The 18,048-nt window shown below is 40.2% G+C and overlaps 1 protein-coding gene across 1 annotated transcript in view; it reads left to right on the forward strand.

Annotated features, from left to right (window-relative positions):
- COPB2 (COPI coat complex subunit beta 2) overlaps positions 1 to 18,022 on the forward strand; it is a 34,500-nt gene extending 16,478 nt beyond the window's left edge. The window contains exons 9-22 of the mRNA XM_069580955.1: positions 3 to 202; positions 1,533 to 1,643; positions 4,657 to 4,745; positions 4,838 to 4,944; positions 6,229 to 6,372; positions 7,257 to 7,387; positions 7,644 to 7,851; positions 12,717 to 12,827; positions 13,921 to 14,135; positions 15,996 to 16,088; positions 16,174 to 16,354; positions 17,142 to 17,210; positions 17,353 to 17,424; positions 17,659 to 18,022. Coding sequence (XP_069437056.1) covers positions 3 to 202; positions 1,533 to 1,643; positions 4,657 to 4,745; positions 4,838 to 4,944; positions 6,229 to 6,372; positions 7,257 to 7,387; positions 7,644 to 7,851; positions 12,717 to 12,827; positions 13,921 to 14,135; positions 15,996 to 16,088; positions 16,174 to 16,354; positions 17,142 to 17,210; positions 17,353 to 17,424; positions 17,659 to 17,754 — 1,827 coding nt within the window. The 3' untranslated portion in view covers positions 17,755 to 18,022. The remainder of the gene's footprint in view (positions 1 to 2; positions 203 to 1,532; positions 1,644 to 4,656; positions 4,746 to 4,837; positions 4,945 to 6,228; positions 6,373 to 7,256; positions 7,388 to 7,643; positions 7,852 to 12,716; positions 12,828 to 13,920; positions 14,136 to 15,995; positions 16,089 to 16,173; positions 16,355 to 17,141; positions 17,211 to 17,352; positions 17,425 to 17,658) is intronic.
- The last annotated feature ends 26 nt before the right edge of the window (positions 18,023 to 18,048 follow it).

Below are 18,048 nucleotides of genomic sequence, written 5' to 3' on the forward strand. Positions count from 1 at the left end.
AGCTTGGTCGGGAGGAACCTGCCATGTCCATGGATGCCAATGGAAAGATAATCTGGGCCAAACATTCAGAAGTCCAGCAGGCCAACCTAAAAGCAATGGGAGATGCTGAAATTAAAGATGGAGAAAGACTGCCACTGGCAGTAAAAGATATGGGCAGTTGTGAAATATACCCTCAGACTATTCAGCACAATCCTAACGGACGGTAAGCCACCACCAGAATCTCCCTCTGGGCCTATGTGTGTTTGCATATCCACAGCTTGTCCCAGCCCTGCCCTGTGACGCGCATTCTTCATTGAGCTTTTGCCCTGGCCTCAACACAGTGGCAGGCAGCCAGGCCCGTTGATCTTGTCTGCATGCACGGTGAAGCATAATTGTCTTCCTGGCCTTTCCCACTACACAGTTTTGAACAGTGGAATAATTTTGTGTTGACTCTATTTCATACATATTGGTATGCGTCCTTATGACATGTCCTATGCTCCTTCAAGAGCAAGAATCCTGTCTTACCCGAGACTTAGTAGGTGCTCTCTAAATATTTGCTGACTCATTGCTCTTAAGAAGAGTTGTGAGGTCTTTGTCTTTTGAAAAAGTTTTGGGAAAGGTAATAATTCTGCTTCTTCTCTGTAATTTGTATCATCAGCTTTGTTTCTCCCTTAAGATTTGTAAAGCGCTAAACATCTTGTGAAAGAACAGTTTCTCATACAATGAGTTTAAACGTTTAAACTTTAAAAATTACTTTATAGTAGATCTGAGCATTTTATAATGTTGTCCTGAGTATTAAAAAAGACCAAGTATATAAACCAAGTATGCTGCCTTGTTCAGTAAATGGTCTCCATAATTACTTGCAATAAAGTTTTCTTATGAAGAGTAAGAACACATTACATATTTTCCCCTTACTATCATAAAACAATTTTTGCTTAAATTTTACATTTCAGCTTTGGCAGTCTAATAACAGCCAATATGTCTGTTGAGAAAGTTTTGACTATGCAACATTCTTTTTTTCTTAACAAATGTTAAAAATACCCTGTTTGTTATAAATATCATAAATTTAACAGTCATTAAAAAGTGGGATAAGATATTTTCATTTATGTGAATGATCAGCTTTAAAATGATGGTAGCCTTGCAAGAAGATCATGCCTTTTTATTGTGTAGATGTAATGAGCAAAATGCCAGGTATCTGAGTACTCAATAAATGCCAGTTGAATTATTGGAGTCCTCTCCTATACGTCACCAGCCTTTCTTATCTTCCTGACCCTTTGTTTGTAAGAGAGGCCATTGCAATAATATTTTCAGCAGTAACCCCATCTTCATAATCTGCTTTTGATTCGTTGGGTGTAATATTTATGTCTAGCTCTGTATTCTAAGAAATATATAACTTTAAAAGATATTAGGTTCATTTGTAACAGTCAACTGAAATAACGTTTGTTATTAGAAATATTTCACCGTATTAGAAACAAGATAAATCATTGTTTTTTAACTTCTGCATGTCATTGGTCCTCTGTACTTCCCCCCACCCTGGCTTTTCTAACTTGTAGGTTTGTTGTGGTGTGTGGTGACGGTGAGTACATCATCTACACAGCAATGGCACTGAGGAACAAGAGTTTTGGGTCTGCCCAGGAGTTCGCGTGGGCCCACGATTCTTCAGAGTAAGTTTTGTCTGTGTCATATCAGCTGCCCCTGATTGCCAGTGGACATTCTGTGTGCAGCTGTATTGAAGAGGTCTGCAAGGCTCAGTAGGCTGTGCTGCTCCATGTTGAAGACCAGTTCTCACCAGACCTGTGTTGGAGGATTCAGTTCAGTTCAGTTCAGTTGCTCAGTTGTGTCCAACTCTTTGTGACCCCATGAACTGCAGCACGCCAGGCCTCCCTGTCCATCACCAACTCCCGGAGTTCACTCAAACTTATGTCCATCGAGTCAGTGATGCCATCCAGCCATCTCATCCTCTGTTGTCCCCTTCTCCTCCTGCCCGCAATCCCTCCCAGCATCAGAGTCTTTTCCAGTGAGTCAGCTCTTCGCATGAGGTGGCCAAAGTATTAGAGTTTCAGCTTTAGCATCATTCCTTCCAAAGAACACCCAGGGCCAGTCTCCTTTAGGATGGACTGGTTGGATCTCCTTGCAGTCCAAGGGACTCTCAAGAGTCTTCTCCAACACCACAGTTCAAAAGCATCAATTCTTCGGCACTCAGCTTTCTTCACAGTCCAGCTCTCACATCCATACGTGACCACTGGAAAAACCTTAGCCTTGGCTAGACCGACCTTTGTTGGAAAAGTAATGTCTCTGCTTTTAAATATGCTATCTAGGTTGGTCATAACTTTCCTTCCAAGGAGTAAGCTTCTTTTAATTTCATGGCTGCACTCACCATCTGCAGTGATTTTGGAGCCCCAAAAAATAAAGTCTGACACTGTTTCCACCGTTTCTCCACCTATTTCCCATGAAGTGATGGGACCAGATGCCATGATCTTCGTTTTCTGAATGTTGAGCTTTAAGCCAACTTTTTCACTCTCCTCTTTCACTTTCATCAAGAGGCTTTTTAGTTCCTCTTCACTTTCTGCCATAAAGGTGGTGTTATCTGCATATCTGAGATTATTGATATTTCTCCCAGCAATCTTGATTCCAGCTTGTGCTTCTTCCAGCCGAGCGTTTCTCATGATGTACTCTGCATAGAAGTTAAATAAGCAGGGTGACAATCTACAGCCTTGACGTACTCTTTTTCCTGTTTGGAACCAGTCTGTTGTTCCATGTCTAGTTCTAACTGTTGCTTCCTGACCTGCATGTAGGTTTCTCAAGAGGCAGGTCAGATGGTCTGGTATTCCCATCTCTTTCAGAATAGTCAGGGGCAAATGTACAGCATGAGCTGCTTTTAACATTTTATACCCAGTTTTGAGCTGGCTCACTCAGTCTGACCCAATAATAAACTGGGGACCCAACACCTGTTTTTCCTTGGTGGAGCCCACGGCAGGGCTGAAGGCAGAGTAGGCCCTCAGATAAAGACCTTGGCAGGTCCCACCCCCACCCCAGAACCTGTATCCTGAGCTGCCGCTGCTGCCCTCATCTGAGCCACTTGGAGAGATGCTAGATTCTAATGTAATCATGATAAAAACTTAACATCATGAAAATGAGTTTTCATGATGTTACTTATCTCCCATTCTTAACAAATTCTGTCTGAATTAAAAATGTTCATAATTGTCTCATTAAAAACAGAAAAAAAATCTACCTCTCAATATTATGCTAGATATTTACTGACTGGTTCCTTTTTGATTCCTGTTTGGAGCATGTAATAAACATGGGGGTTTTGGTTTTTTCCAGACTACACACTGAATTACATCTTCATAGTTTTCTTAGTTTGGTTTTCTCCGTATTTTGTGTTGCCTCTTCTGCCAACAGTGGGGAACTTAGGCCTCAGCATTGCTCAGTAAGATGCATGCTTTTTAGTTTTTAACAAAAAGGTCACTGAGAGGTAAGATCTTTTCATCAATTTCCTAAATAAACTCATTTATGCACAGTTCTATATAGTAAAAAGTACTTTGTTACCTTGAGCACAGTTATAGTTCGTGAATTGCCATACCTCTCTCAGCACACGTCTCCCTCTGTTTTGATAGTTCCCTCTTTCAGGTTTATCCAGCCCAGACCCTCCCTGTTCAGCATCTTTCCTGTTGGAGCAAAGTACTTATTCCATCCCTTTCTCATATACTCTTGAATATCCAGTCATAGACCCCTTTCAAGAGAGAGGCCCGAGTATACACAATTTATTAAGTTGTTGCTAAGCATGACTGACTAGTGAGCCACTTATAAAAGATGTGTTTTTTTAAGTTACTTTTTATTGAGGAATAATTTATACAAAATAAAAGGCACTGTTTTAAGTGTATCAGCGAATTTGGACAAATGGATGTAACCTATAACCACCAGCACAGTCAACATTTCTGTCACCTCAAAACCAATCCCCTTGTTTCTCTTACAGTCAGCATCCCACCCTTGTTCCCCACTAGATTAGATTTGTCTTCTTTAGGATTTCGTCAGTGGAGTTGTGCGGTATGTACTTGTCGTCTGGCTTGTTTTGCTCAGCATAATGTATTTGAGCTGCATCCATGTTGTTACATGGGCTTCCCAGATTGCTCAGTGGTAACGAATCTGCCTGCAGTGCAGGATATGTGCGGGTTTGATCTCTTATCTGGGAAGATCCTCTGGAGAAGGAAATGGCTACCCACTCCAGTATTTTTACCTGTGGAATCCCATGGACAGAGGAGCCTGGCAGGCTACAGTCTGGGGTTGCAAAGGGTCAAACGACTGAGCGACTAAGCAGCAGCTTGTTGCATGGATCTATAACTGGCTCCCTTTTGGGCAGAGTAGTATTCCATTTTATGCGTAGACGACAGTTGGTTTACTCATTCACCTGTTGAAGGACATTTGGATCTTATAAAATGGTTTGTAAGCCCTAGTAATTTGTATAATAGACATTGTGAAGCCTGTTCATTATTTGTCCAACTGTAAGCAGTTCACTGATCTCTTAGGAAAAAAATATATTAGTGAATCTTCAGATATTAATTTTATATTTTTGTGTAATTCACTACTTAAATACATGTGAAGATACTTGTAATATTTGGTGGAATTACAGTTTAGTGTATATGTAATAGGTTATGATTGCTTTCCTTTTCCCCACAGATATGCAATAAGAGAGAGCAACAGTGTTGTAAAGATATTTAAGAACTTTAAGGAAAAAAAATCATTTAAACCAGACTTTGGAGCTGAAAGTAAGTGCTGTTTATATTTGATACAATTTTAGAAACTTTGTAATCACTCAAAAACATCTAAAGATCTGAAAATATTTTGTTGTTCTTTGTAGGTATCTATGGAGGCTTCTTACTGGGAGTCAGGTCTGTAAATGGTTTAGCTTTCTATGACTGGGAAAATACGGAACTCATACGCAGAATTGAAATTCAACCCAAACACGTGAGCTTCCATCTTTGCTATTGTTGGAATGTACCTCTTTGTGACAAACTCTGGGTCCCTGAGGCCAAGAAATACCCTGGTACCCTGCTGTCCCTGTCCCATTGTGCTGGACATGGGGCCATTTACCTCAGGATTGCTTTAAAAAGGAAGATTGGGGTATTTGAATAAGGCAGTAGATGTTGGGCTTTTTGAAAAGTATAAAGAGCTGTACAGATACCAAGTGCTAGTCTTATTTTAAATGGCTTTAATGCTTTGAAGAGGAAAAGTCAGTGAGTTCTTGGCGTGGCAAGACCTGCAAGTCTCCCACTCAGTTCAGAAAGCCTTTGCCTACGTTACCTGATAATGGCTATTTAAACTTTAGGTGGCCTTTCACCAGCGACAGTTTACTACCTTTAGATCTGCCTGCTTCTTTGAGAGCTTTCATTGTCAGGAAGTTATCTCTGGAGACAGGTATCTCCCAGGGTCCTAGTTCTGATTTCTAGAGTCTGCATTCTCAGCAAGGGGGGCATCATCCTTAAGGAGACAGACATCAGTTCCTGAAACCAGTCGATGAGAAAAAGTACTCTGTTCTGTCTGTAAAGCATAGATGTTCATATGTTCATACATGTTACGAGCTTGTGTACTGTGTGTATGTTTATGTATTACATAATGTATAGATGGATAGTGGGCGTCCCTGGTGGCTCAGTCAGTAACGAATCTGCCTGCAATGTAGGACACCTGAGTTTGATCCCTGAGTTGGAAAGATCCCCTGGAGAAGGGAACGGCTACCCACTCCAGTATTCTTGCCTGGAGAATTCCGTGGACAGAGGAACTTGGCAGGATACTCTCCATGGGGCTGCAAAGAGTCGACATGACTGAGCAACTTTCACTTTCAGATGTGTAGTATCTGTGATAATAAAACTTGATAAAGGAAAGCGATTGGGAAACAATGCCTAAAAAAGGTTTGGGGTGGGGGTCATAATGGGGGTGGGAGGGAGGGAGAAACACTGTTGAAGAGCAGCTGGGAATATTCTCGTGCTCCTCTGAATCTCAGTGCACCCGGGACTTACTGCCAGCATTTCTTCCTGCCTCCCTTAGGGCTTTCCATTTCTGTACATAAAATAGCAGCGCCCTGTCCACCCTCCCAAATGTGTGTGTGTGTGTACATATATATGTATCAGATTAAGTGCTTACTTATTATCCTAATGTAAGAAGATAAGTCTTGTAGGAAACAGCATATGCAGTTTGTCACATTCATATAGACTCTAAAATCGTTTATCTGGGTTTTTGTTTGTCATGTCGCAGATTTTCTGGTCTGACTCTGGAGAGCTAGTCTGTATCGCAACTGAGGAGTCATTTTTTATCCTTAAATATCTGTCAGAAAAAGTCTTGGCTGCACAGGAAACACATGAAGGAGTTACTGAAGATGGCATTGAAGACGGTTTTGAGGTAATTGCATCAATAAAACTTCAGCTTTGTTTTTAAATGAATTATGTACTTACAGCTGAACTTCACTCATTGTAACATTTTATTATAAATTAGGTTTGGGAAAACTTAATAAACATTTAAGGGGTTACGGTAAAATGTGAAAATTAAAGTCTTGGCTCAAAGATCAGGGTCTGAAAGTATTTGTTAAAAGAGATTTGTGCTTTGATTATAGGAAATCTTTAGACCAACTTTGACAGTTTTTCAGTAAGGAAGTTAGAAGTTGTTACGGTCCTAAGACAGTTTAGCTAGAGTTATTTAAAATGGGTTTTCAAGCAGAGGGAGCCTAGCCTGGTGCTCTTCGATGACTTAGAGGGGTGGAACTTGGCGGGGAAGGGATGGGAGCTCAAGAGGGAGAAGATATATATATTCATTATGGCTGATTCACTTTGTTGCACCACAAAAACCAATACAATATTGTAAAGCAATTTTCCTCCATTTAAAAAGTAAATTAAAATAAGAGAGTCTATAATTATCTTTAAAAAAATAAATTAAATGAACTTCCAAATATAAAGATAAATCATCCATGGTGGAGGTATCTTAGAAGATTTTATGAAGTACTTATTATGCCAGTCTCATGTATGTTAGGAATTTCGATCAGCACTTTCTTAGATTATAGCTTTGGCTCAACGGTGAGACTTAACATTATAGATGCTCATCCAGGAATCTGTTCTTAAATGAATAAAGAAGATAGACATTCCAAGAAAGATTTTCTTTCTTGAAGTAGGATTCTTTCTTTGCATCTCTTTTTCTATCCGTCACCCCTAATTATATTCAGTTTTTTATTATTGACAGTTTGTTATTTGTTGTTGAATAAGATAATAACAGGCTTCATTTTCTTTCTGTAGGTTCTTGGTGAGATTCAGGAAATTGTGAAAACAGGGCTGTGGGTAGGCGATTGCTTCATTTACACAAGTTCTGTGAACAGATTAAATTATTATGTCGGAGGAGAAATAGTCACCATTGCCCACTTGGACAGGTAGCTGACTATCATTTTGCTTTTGTTTTTAACATCCTAAATTTAAAAGTATACTTTAAAAATAAAACCAGTTGCTGGCTTGTTACAATGATAGGCCTGGTTTTTTAGTTTTATGGTTTTAATAGGTGGCAATTGCTAACTAAAACTGTATCAATCAAATGAAAAGATTATGAGCAAGAGGCAGAGGGAGGGAGGGCGGGAGAGAGTATATACTGATTTGGGCTTAATTCTAAATTAGTTTCCATTTCTCTTACAGGACGATGTATCTCCTGGGCTATATTCCTAAAGACAACAGGCTTTATCTGGGGGATAAGGAACTGAACATTGTTAGCTACTCCCTGCTGGTTTCAGTGCTGGAGTACCAGACAGCCGTCATGCGGAGGGACTTCAGCATGGCTGATAAGGTCCTCCCGACCATCCCGAAAGAGCAGAGGACCAGAGTTGCACACTTCTTGGAAAAGCAGGTAAGGGGGGTTGTTTGTTTATTTGTGTGTGTTTTTAAAGCCAGCAATTTGAAAGAATGTTTGTATGAGTTTGAAGAACTTTATTTCTTAATTGTCACTGATTTCCTTATGGCAGTGGGCTTTCTCTTATAAATTTAAGTCACTTGTTAATATGCTTCCCTCTCCTTTCTCATAGTTCTTCATATCCCCTTTATATGTTGAAGGTGATTAATTAGTCTTCCCTTTCTGTAGACTTCTTTTCCATTCTATCAGTATTTTCATTTCTATGCTGTATTTTTCTCTCTCCTAGCTAGCTTCTCTCTTTCTGTAAAATACACATCAAATTTATCATTAAGTGATGAGTGTTTTCCTTAAAGTAGCATTTTCATAATCAAAGTTGGTTTATTCTTGAAACATAGTTGATTTACAGTGTTGAGCCTGTCTGCTGTATATGACTCAGTTATACACAAATATACATTCTTTTTTTATAATCTTTTCCATTGTGGCTTATTGCAGAATATTGAATATAGTTCTCTGTGCTATACAGTAGGGTGTTGTCTATCCATTCTATACAAAATGGTTTGCACCTACCAACCCCAAACTCCTAGTCCATCTCTCTCTCTCTCTCCCCTCCTAGGCAACCACAAATCTGTTCTCTACGTCTATGAATCTGTTTCTGTTTCTTAAATAGATTCATTTGTGCCATATTTTAAATTCCACGTATAAGTGATACTACGTGATATTTGTCTTTGTCTTTCTGACTTACTTCACTTAGTATGATAACCTCTAGACCCATTGGCATTATTTCATCCTGTTTATGGCTGTGTAGTATACCATTGTATCTATGTATCACATCTTTATCTAGTCCTCTGTCAGTGGACATTTTGGTTGTTTCTGACTTTTGTGGAAAGTGCTGCTTTAAAATCCAAGTTATATGCACAAAAGCTTTGCAAGGCTTAGGAAAACACAGCCCTCTCCCTTCTCTCATTTATGCTCCCTGGTGGTAATCACTTTTAATTCTTTTAGCTGACTATGGGCATTTATTTCCACATGTTTAACATGCTTGTTATATTGCTGTTTCTCAGTTTTAGGTATTTCTTGGGACTTCACACTCTGTAGAAAATGAAGAATTTATCTTTCTTTCACTCCCCCTGCTTCAACAACCTACATGCCACTTAAATCGTTACATCATAATTTTTATTAGATCAGTATCCATTGTTTATATTATTATGACTATTTAAACGCTGTTCACAGCTGAGCCATATCTTGGGCTTCCCTGGTGGCTCAGAGGTTAAAGCGTCCGCCTGCAATGCGGGAGACCTGGGTTCGATCCCTGGGTCGGGAAGATCCCCTGGAGAAGGAAATGGCAACCCACTCCAGTACTCTTGCCTGGAGAATCCCATGGAGGGAGGAGCCTGATAGGCTACAGTCCGTGGGGTCGCAAAGAGTCGGACACGACTGAGCGACAAACTACTAACTACTACTTCCCTGAGTTAATAACTGATTCTTTTATTAACTTTGCTTATTCTGTGTGTTGAGGGTTTTTCCTCTTACTCTGCTGCTTCTCCAGATTTCCTTGCTATCTCCTTTCAGTGTGTTCAGTCTGCTTCAGGCTCAACTGACTTTTTCCCTCATCATGGGTATCCCCTCCCCATCATGTTGGGGCCTCCCTTTGGCTTGAGCCATTGTTTCCTGTATCCCCTGTCTTCTTTGCTGGTTTACTCCCTCATTTTGCTGGAGTATGTCCTTCAATAGTTTTCTGAGAAAAGGGTTTTTTATTGATAGGAAGTAAATATTTTTGTGACCTTGCATATCTGAAAGTGCCATTGTTCTACCCTAGAACCCTTGGCCACTTAACTGGATATAGAATTCTAAGTTGGAGATAGTTTTCTCTCAGAATTTTGAGGAAAAAATTCTATTTTGTCTTCTAGTTTCTAGTTATTGTTGAAGTCTAAACCATTTGTATTCCTGATTCTTGGTACCTGATCTGTTTTTTCTCTTTGGAAGTTTTTTGGATCTTGTTCCTCTTGTTCTGTAATGCTATCATGATGGTGGGCCCTGGTTTAGGGGTCAGTTATCATTCATTCTGCTGGGTATTAGATAAGCTCTCTTAATTGGAAGCTCATTCCTTCATTTTTGAGAGATTTTGTTGAATCATGTTTCTATTGATTTCCTCCCTGTATTTTCCATATTCTCTCCGTGGAACTGTTATTCAGATGTTGGGCTTCTTGCACTGGTTTTCTCATTTTGTTATTCTTGAACTTTTAAAATCTTGCTTATGGATCAGAGTTTCTCTTCATACCCTCTGTTAGGGTATAAGTGATAGCTGAAGTTTTCTTTTTCCCTTATTGGTATGCTTTCTTCAGTACTGTTACTGGTTCTGCTATTATTGGTTTGATTTCTGTCTTTCCTTTTAAAGATTTTCCTCAGGTATCTGATGGTCTTTGCGCACTCGTTTAAGAGTGGAGGTCTAAGAAACAGGTCAAAAGATCTGAGTTTATGGGTGAACTTACTGAGTATGAACTTAAAATATGTGATGTAGCTGGGCCGTTTGATTGGGAAACCTCAATGTCAGTATCTTCATGTAATGAATTTGTTCATTTAGTAAATTTAATGGCACTTAATATTGTACCAACCACTGCTCAGGCTGGCATATAATTCTCATTGACATTTTAGTATTTTTAAGTCTAGCCCCTTTGACTGGTTAGTTTACAGAGAAGCTCCCCAATCACCATCATTCTGGTGGGGAGTAGAGTACAGCTTGGTGTCTCAGTATTTAGTATTTCACACATTTAGTTAAGTATGCATTCTTATAATCTCCTGTTTTCCTTTTGCCACTTAGTATTCCTTCGGGTTTATAGGTATCCCTCAGGCTGGAGACCCTCTAGTTTACCTTCTCTAGAAAACAGGCCTTGTCTTCCATGTGTGTTGAGAGGATGTGGGGAGGCGTGAGGAACTGGGGTGTCTGACTGCTTCTTATATAGACCTAGGCAGTTTGATTTCTTTGCTGGCTTTAATACTGCCCTTCACAAGACATTGCTGAGGTGTGAATTGAGTTATTTCTATCCTGTCTTGACTCCAGATTTAGGGATTAGTCTTCTTTAGTGTTTTAACTCGGAAAAGGCAATGGCACCCCACTCCAGTACTCCTGCCTGGAAAATCCCATGGATGGAGGAGCCTGGTAGGCTGCAGTCCATGGGGTCACTAAGAGTCGGACATGACTGAGCGACTTCACTTTGACTTTTCACTTTCATGCATTGGAGAAGGAAATGGCAACCCACTCCAGTGTTCTTGCCTGGAAAATCCCAGGGACGGGGGAGCCTGGTGGGCTGCCGTCTATGGGATCGCACAAAGTTGGACACGACTGAAGCGACTTAGCAGCAGTGTTTTAACTGAATGTTTATTTCAGTGAGTTTAACTCCTTCACCAGCTTTCAAGCTTCACAAAGTGTTGTTATTAATACTGATTTCTCCTCTGCCTTTTTCTGTGTCCTTGGGAGTTTATGCTTTAAATTGTCATTTCAGTGGGGATTTGGAGGAAAACAAAAGTAAACATATATAGTCACCTCATTTCTTTGCTTCGCCCTCACCTACATCTGACTAGTTCTATAGATTTTCTATCGTCCACTCTTGGATTGTATATTGTCTACATTAGTGCTAGGGGAGAAAAGGAGTAATGCAGATTATTCAGAATTCCTTGTTACATTGTACTCAGGAGTGAGTGGAGGGAGGATCAGCTTGTATAGTCTGGGAACTTATTTTGAGCACAGTAATACAGCCATGCTGACTATCTAGTGAGACAAAACTGTCCAATTTCTGCATCCTGACCTAACAGAGCATTCACCCTCAGTCTGAGGAAGTCTTCTGCAGCTTGAACTTTTTGTCTCATTATATCAGTCCCCTGGAGCTGAAGAACTTGCCCATAGGGCAGACCCCATCAGCACTGTCTTGAGGGAGAAGCTAATATAGTGATTATAGTGGTTGGCTTAAAAGCTTGTTTCTGATGACTGACTGGAGCATAGGAAGGAGGTTTTAGACTTCTGCCCTCTGCAATACTTGCTGATGAGTAAACTGGACATGAGACCAACAGTAAAGGCATAGGTAATGACACCTAATCAGTGTCTGGACCTGAAAGCAAAATGTTTGCTAAATGACCTGCGGATTATTGAAAATTGTCAAGTTTTACATTTAACTTTCCTTTCTCTGAGCACTTCCCTGGTGGCTCAGACGGTAAAGCGTCTGTCTACAATGCGGGAGACTGGGTTCGATCCCTGGGTCGGGAAGATTCCCTGGAGAAGGAAATGGCAACCCACTCCAGTACTCTTGCCTAGAAAATCCCATGGACAGAGGAGCCTGGTGCAGGTTCCACTGTCCATGGTGTTGCAAAGAGTCGGACATGACTGAGCGACTTCACTTTCACTTTCTTTCTCTGAGGCCCAGGTCTAGATCTCTAAGGCCCAGCTTGGGCAATTACAGACAGCTAGGTATATACTACTGTGCCTTTTTTTAAAAAATGGTTCTTATTCAGTCAACCTTCCAGAATCATTTTTCATGTTTACTTTTATACTTCTAAATTTTACTAGTTGTTTAACTTGTGTTTATCAAGCATTGGTTGGCTTCCATGCTTAGAAAACAGGCGTGCAACTGAATTTTGTCTGCCCTGTATGTTCTTACCAGTTGATTTAACGGCTCCTTAATTTTTCTGTCTTCTTATTGAAGAGTAGTTATTGTTGTTACTTTTGTTTAAGTAACGGGGCTTCCAGTGTCAGCAGCGTATTGAGTTTTGAGGGGAAAATGGATTATTTGCCGTGTGTATGCACTGAATATGTAGACTACACACACAGGTTTTGCTGTACATAAACACACACATATATCTTATCTGTTCAGGGCTTCAAGCAGCAAGCTCTTACAGTATCCACAGACCCTGAGCATCGCTTTGAACTTGCTCTTCAGCTTGGAGAACTAAAAATTGCATACCAGTTAGCAGTGGAAGCAGAGGTATGTACTAATTTATGATTGATTGTAACTGATGGAAAAGTCAGTAGGTACGTGTTTATTGTAAGTTGTGTTACTAAAGTTTTCTGAAATGCAAATTAGTAACTCATTTTGGTGAGGTTATTGCCTTTCTTTGGTCTTTTTAAAAATGATTAGTTATTTCTATATTCTTATTAATACATTCTTAGCATTCTAATTAAAGCTAAAGTTTGTTTTTTTATCTTACATGGGATCTATTTTGGAAGAGAAGAAACGCTGGAAGATAGTAGATAAAGGAATCTGGAACTTTCAAAGAATGCAGACACAGCAGTAATTTGTCAGTAATCCAAGCTAGTGAGGAAGATGTTGGTTTTAAAGAAGGGTTCTGACATTTTGAGACAGTTTAATGACATTTTTATGGGTTGTATATTGAGGGCTTCCGTTATGGTTTCAATCTAGCTTTTACAGGTAAATTCATTTCAGATGTACTAAAGAAATTTTAGCTATGTTAAGATTATCCAAATGAGCAGCATTTTATTTGATTTCTGAGAAGCTACCAATGACAAAAATAATATGTATTACTAAATATTTAAGGACATAAAATCTTTTTTCTGTTTTAAAAAATAGTTGTAAATCATTCCTTAAATTACAATCTAATTACCTTAAAACGTATTAGTTTTAGTTTCACTGTATAAGTACAAAATAAAAATATACTGGGCTAATGATTATTCATACAGCATTAAAATTGATTTGTGTTTGAATTAATTTTGTATCTGAATAGTTTCCATTTCCTGATTATATATTTTGTTATTCCAATGGCACCCCACTCCAGTACTCTTGCCTGGAAAATCCCATGGACGGAGGAGCCTGGTAGGCTGCAGTCCATGGGGTCGCGAAGAGTCAGACACGACTGAGCGACTTCACTTCACTATTCTTATTTTGACTGACAGAACCAACTTAATAAGCACAGCTCAGTATACATAAAACATATCTTTTATAATTATAGAAAATATAAAATTGTCAGCACAGTAATGCTCAGATTAACAGAATAATGTTGGTATTGGAAATTCAGATGTTTATTTGAAAGCTATTTTAATGTGAAAACTCTTTCTTACAGTCAGAACAGAAGTGGAAGCAGCTTGCTGAGCTCGCCGTTAGTAAGTGCCAGTTTGGCCTGGCCCAGGAGTGCCTGCATCATGCACAGGACTATGGGGGTCTGCTGCTTCTGGCCACTGCCTCTGGTAACGCTAGTATGGTGAGCAAGCTAGCAGAGGGAGCAGAGAGAGACGGCAAGAATAATGTGGCTTTCATGAGCTACTTTTTACAGGGCAAGTAAGTATGAACCCAAGGTCTAAAGGTGGGCAGAGTAATGAGAAGCACTGTCTGCACTGACTTTTGAGGGTGGTCTTTTGAGAAGAATGTGAGAGAAGAATGTGAAGAGGAAACCCTGGAGAGTGCACTGATGCCTGGCTAGGGGCTATTGCTGGTAGGAGCAGGCAGGGGGACAGGGCTGCTTCAGCAAAGGATGCTTTTACCACAGTTGGTCTAAATGTTTGAGCAGAGTTGAGCTACAGGGAAGGTCAACTGGGAGAAATGTTAAACCCCTTTCTCAATAGCCCTGCCACTTCCTGGCTAAGGTATTTTATTTAATGACAGCAAGAGGCTGTCATTTGGTACCTGAATGTTGCAGGTGATTTTGCCCAAATTGAATGATCTGTTTACAACAAAAATTAAGGGGGATCAGGATGCCAGTTACTAGTTACTAACTGGTAACTAGATTTGCATTTAAAGCATTAAAATGTCATATATTTTCAAAAGTGTAGCAGTTAGTACATATCAGATCTTTTCATTAGTTGACCATTATGGAATAAAATGCAGAAGTGTTCATTAATTTTGCCTTACAGACTTTCTGAACCTCACAGTTAATCATAAAAACTTTGAATGTATATGTATTTTATAACATATGTATGCATACATTTATATACCTGTGAGAAAAGGTCTGGGCTTCCCTGGTGGCTCAGTAGTAAAGAATCTGCTTGCCAATGCTGGAGACATGGGTTAGATCCCCGGGTTGGGAAGATCCCCTGGAGAAGGAAATGGCAACCCACTCCAGTATTTTTGCCTGGTAAATCCCACGGCCAGAGGAACCTGATGGGCTTCAGCCCATGGGGTTGCAAAAGAGTTGGACACGACTGAGCAACTTACAAGAATAGGTCCACTATTTGCTTTTTGGCTGCGCCGGTCTGTCGCTGAGCAGGGGCTTTCTCCAGCTGCAGTAAGCAAGGGCCTCTATAGGTGTGGGGCACTAGCTTCTCACTGTGATGGCTTCTCTCACTGGGGAGCAGGGACTCTAGAGCATGGGGGCTTCCATAGTTGTGGCACATGGGCTCAGCTGCCCTGCAACGTCTCCCCCCTGCATTGGCAGGCAGATTCTTAACCATTGGACCACCAGGGAAGTCTGGTCTATTTCTTATCAATCATTCAAAAACCCAGAAAATTCTGAAGCGAGTATTTGGTGGCATAATCAGACCTAAACTCTTAAGTTATTAGTTGTTCTTATGTTTTTATGCCACTTGGTGTGTTTTTATTGTATTTAGTAGTCACATGTTTTTTGCAGAATATTAACATTTGTGACTTTGGTGCTGAGGATGTTATGCAATGTATGGCATATTACTTTGTAAAATCGAAGTATTACCTTTTTAAAATCAAAAAAATTCTTAATTCTAAAACACATTATCCACTTTATCGAACTTACACAGGAAAAAACGGAAATAAAATGGACATTTGGATATTTTCCTACTGGGCACCACTGCATTGTCCAGCACTGTTCATCTTAGAGATGCTGCCCTCAATAATATACTTGTGAAACAGAGTTTCTCCTTTGTGTCTCCTGAAGCCCTTAAATGTGTTCGTATCAGCTACCTTGTCTTAAAAAGCCCCTTTAGAGTCTGCCTAGGACAGTTAAGGAGATTGAAAATGGTCACAAAAGCTGTCTTATTTCTCACACTGCTGGAGTCTATTTTGTAGCTCACTGGTGATAAGTTAATGGCTCAGTGACAGAAAAGAGGTATACATGTGGGAGCTGGAGAGGGAATGCTGACTTTGCAGCACTAAATTCACATTTCTCTAATGTGCTAAGTGCCATCATTACAGCGTTTATTCGTGGTAACAGTGCCTGTCTTTAATCTGTAGGCTTGATGCTTGCCTGGAGCTTTTGATTAGAACTGGACGACTGCCAGAAGCTGCCTTCCTGGCACGGACTTACCTACCCAGTCAGGTTTCAAGGTACAGACTTTTCATTTTGGGAGGAAATATTTCAGATAAAAACAGAGTCCTTACCAATCTCCCTCTGGTTCCATATCTGTAACAGGGTGGTGAAACTCTGGAGAGAAAACCTCTCAAAAGTCAATCAGAAAGCAGCAGAATCTCTTGCTGATCCAACAGAATATGAAAACCTTTTCCCTGGATTAAAGGAAGCCTTTGTTGTAGAAGAATGGGTGAAGGAAACGCATGCCGACCTCTGGCCAGCCAAACAATACCCTCTTGTCACGGTGAGTGCCTGGGGCGCCTAATTTTGTGTAACTACAAGTAGAAGGGCATTCACAACTTAAGGTTTTAAACTGTACCATCACTTCATGGGAAATAGATGGGGAAACAGTGGAAACAGTGTCAGACTTTTTATTTTTTTAGGCTCTAAAATCACTGCAGATGGTGACTGCAGCCATGAAATTAAAAGACCCTTACTCCTTGGAATAAAAGTTATGACCAACCTAGACAGCATATTCAAAAGCAGAGACATTACTTTACTGACTAAGGTCCGTCTAGTCAAGGCTATGGTTTTTCCTGTGGTCATGTATGGATGTGAGAGTTAGACTGTGAAGAAGGCTGAGCACCAAAGAATTGATGCTTTTGAACTGTGGTGTTGGAGAAGACTCTTGAGAGTCCCTTGGACTGCAAGGAGATCCAACCAGTCCATTCTGAAGGAGATCAACACTGGGATTCCTAAACTCCAGTACTTTGGCCACCTCATTAGAAGAGTTGACTCATTGGAAAAGACTCTGACACTGGGAGGAATTGGGGGCAGGAGGAGGAGGGGATGACAGAGGATGAGATGGCTAGATGGACATGAGTTTGAGTGAACTCCAGGTGTTGGTGATGGACAGGGAGGCCTGGCTTGCTGTGATTCATGGGGTTGCAAAGAGTCGGACACGACTGAGTGACTGAACTGAACATACGTTTTGGTTTAATTGAGAGCTAGTATTTGGGATTTGGGCTAAGTTCACAGATGAATTATACTTTCAGAATATTTCATTTCATCATTGCTTCATTCCCTGATAGCCAAATGAAGAAAGAAATGTTATGGAAGAGGCAAAAGGCTTTCAGCCCTCAAGATCTGCAGCTCAGCAGGTCAGTAGACTACTACACAAGATAGTCTGGTTGAGATTTGTTGATTTTAAGTACCATCTCCCACTTCCTAATCCCGATTAGTTTTCCCTTTGGGAAAAACTTCAAATTCCTGAACAAATTCCTTTGTTTTGTGGATTTTCAGGAACTTGACGGGAAAGCTGCTTCTCCTACTCCTGTTATCGTGACCTCCCAGCCAGCCAACAAAGAAGAAAAGGTATTGATATACCCAGCTTCCCGGTGGATGCCAGCCTCACCCTCTCGCCACGTGAACGTGTGCTAGCTGTGCAGGCCTGTGTTTTAAGTGATGTAATCAGTTTCAGAGCAGGAGCTTTGAAATGGAAAGATACACTTTTCTGACTGTTGGTTTAGTTCTCTTTGGATCATGAATCACAGGTAACTTTTCTTTAACACAGTACTATAGAACTCACCCTCTTCCTTTTGTTTGCAGAGTTTACTTGAGCTGGAAGTAGATTTGGATAATTTGGAATTAGACGATATTGACACAACAGATATCAACCTGGATGAAGATATTTTGGACGACTAAATAATGTTTCCTGTTTACTCAGCTAAACAGATCATTATTATGGACAGGTATTGATCGTCACCCTGACCACCATGCTTTGGACTCTGAGAAACTCCTTACATTTTTTATATATAGACGTCGTTGCCCACTAGGAGCACAATCCCCTCATCTTCGGAGGAGTTTATGTGCAGCATCTAAATCACTGTTCCCTTATTAACTAAAACAGCTGTGGGCTTTGATTTTTTTCATACTGTCATTGGACCATATCTCATAAAATCCTTTGAATTAATGAAGATACTTCAGAGTTTCCTTTCT

The sequence above is a fragment of the Ovis canadensis genome, chromosome 1 (assembly GCF_042477335.2).
Source record: "Ovis canadensis isolate MfBH-ARS-UI-01 breed Bighorn chromosome 1, ARS-UI_OviCan_v2, whole genome shotgun sequence".
In the NCBI taxonomy this organism is placed as follows: domain Eukaryota; kingdom Metazoa; phylum Chordata; class Mammalia; order Artiodactyla; family Bovidae; genus Ovis; species Ovis canadensis.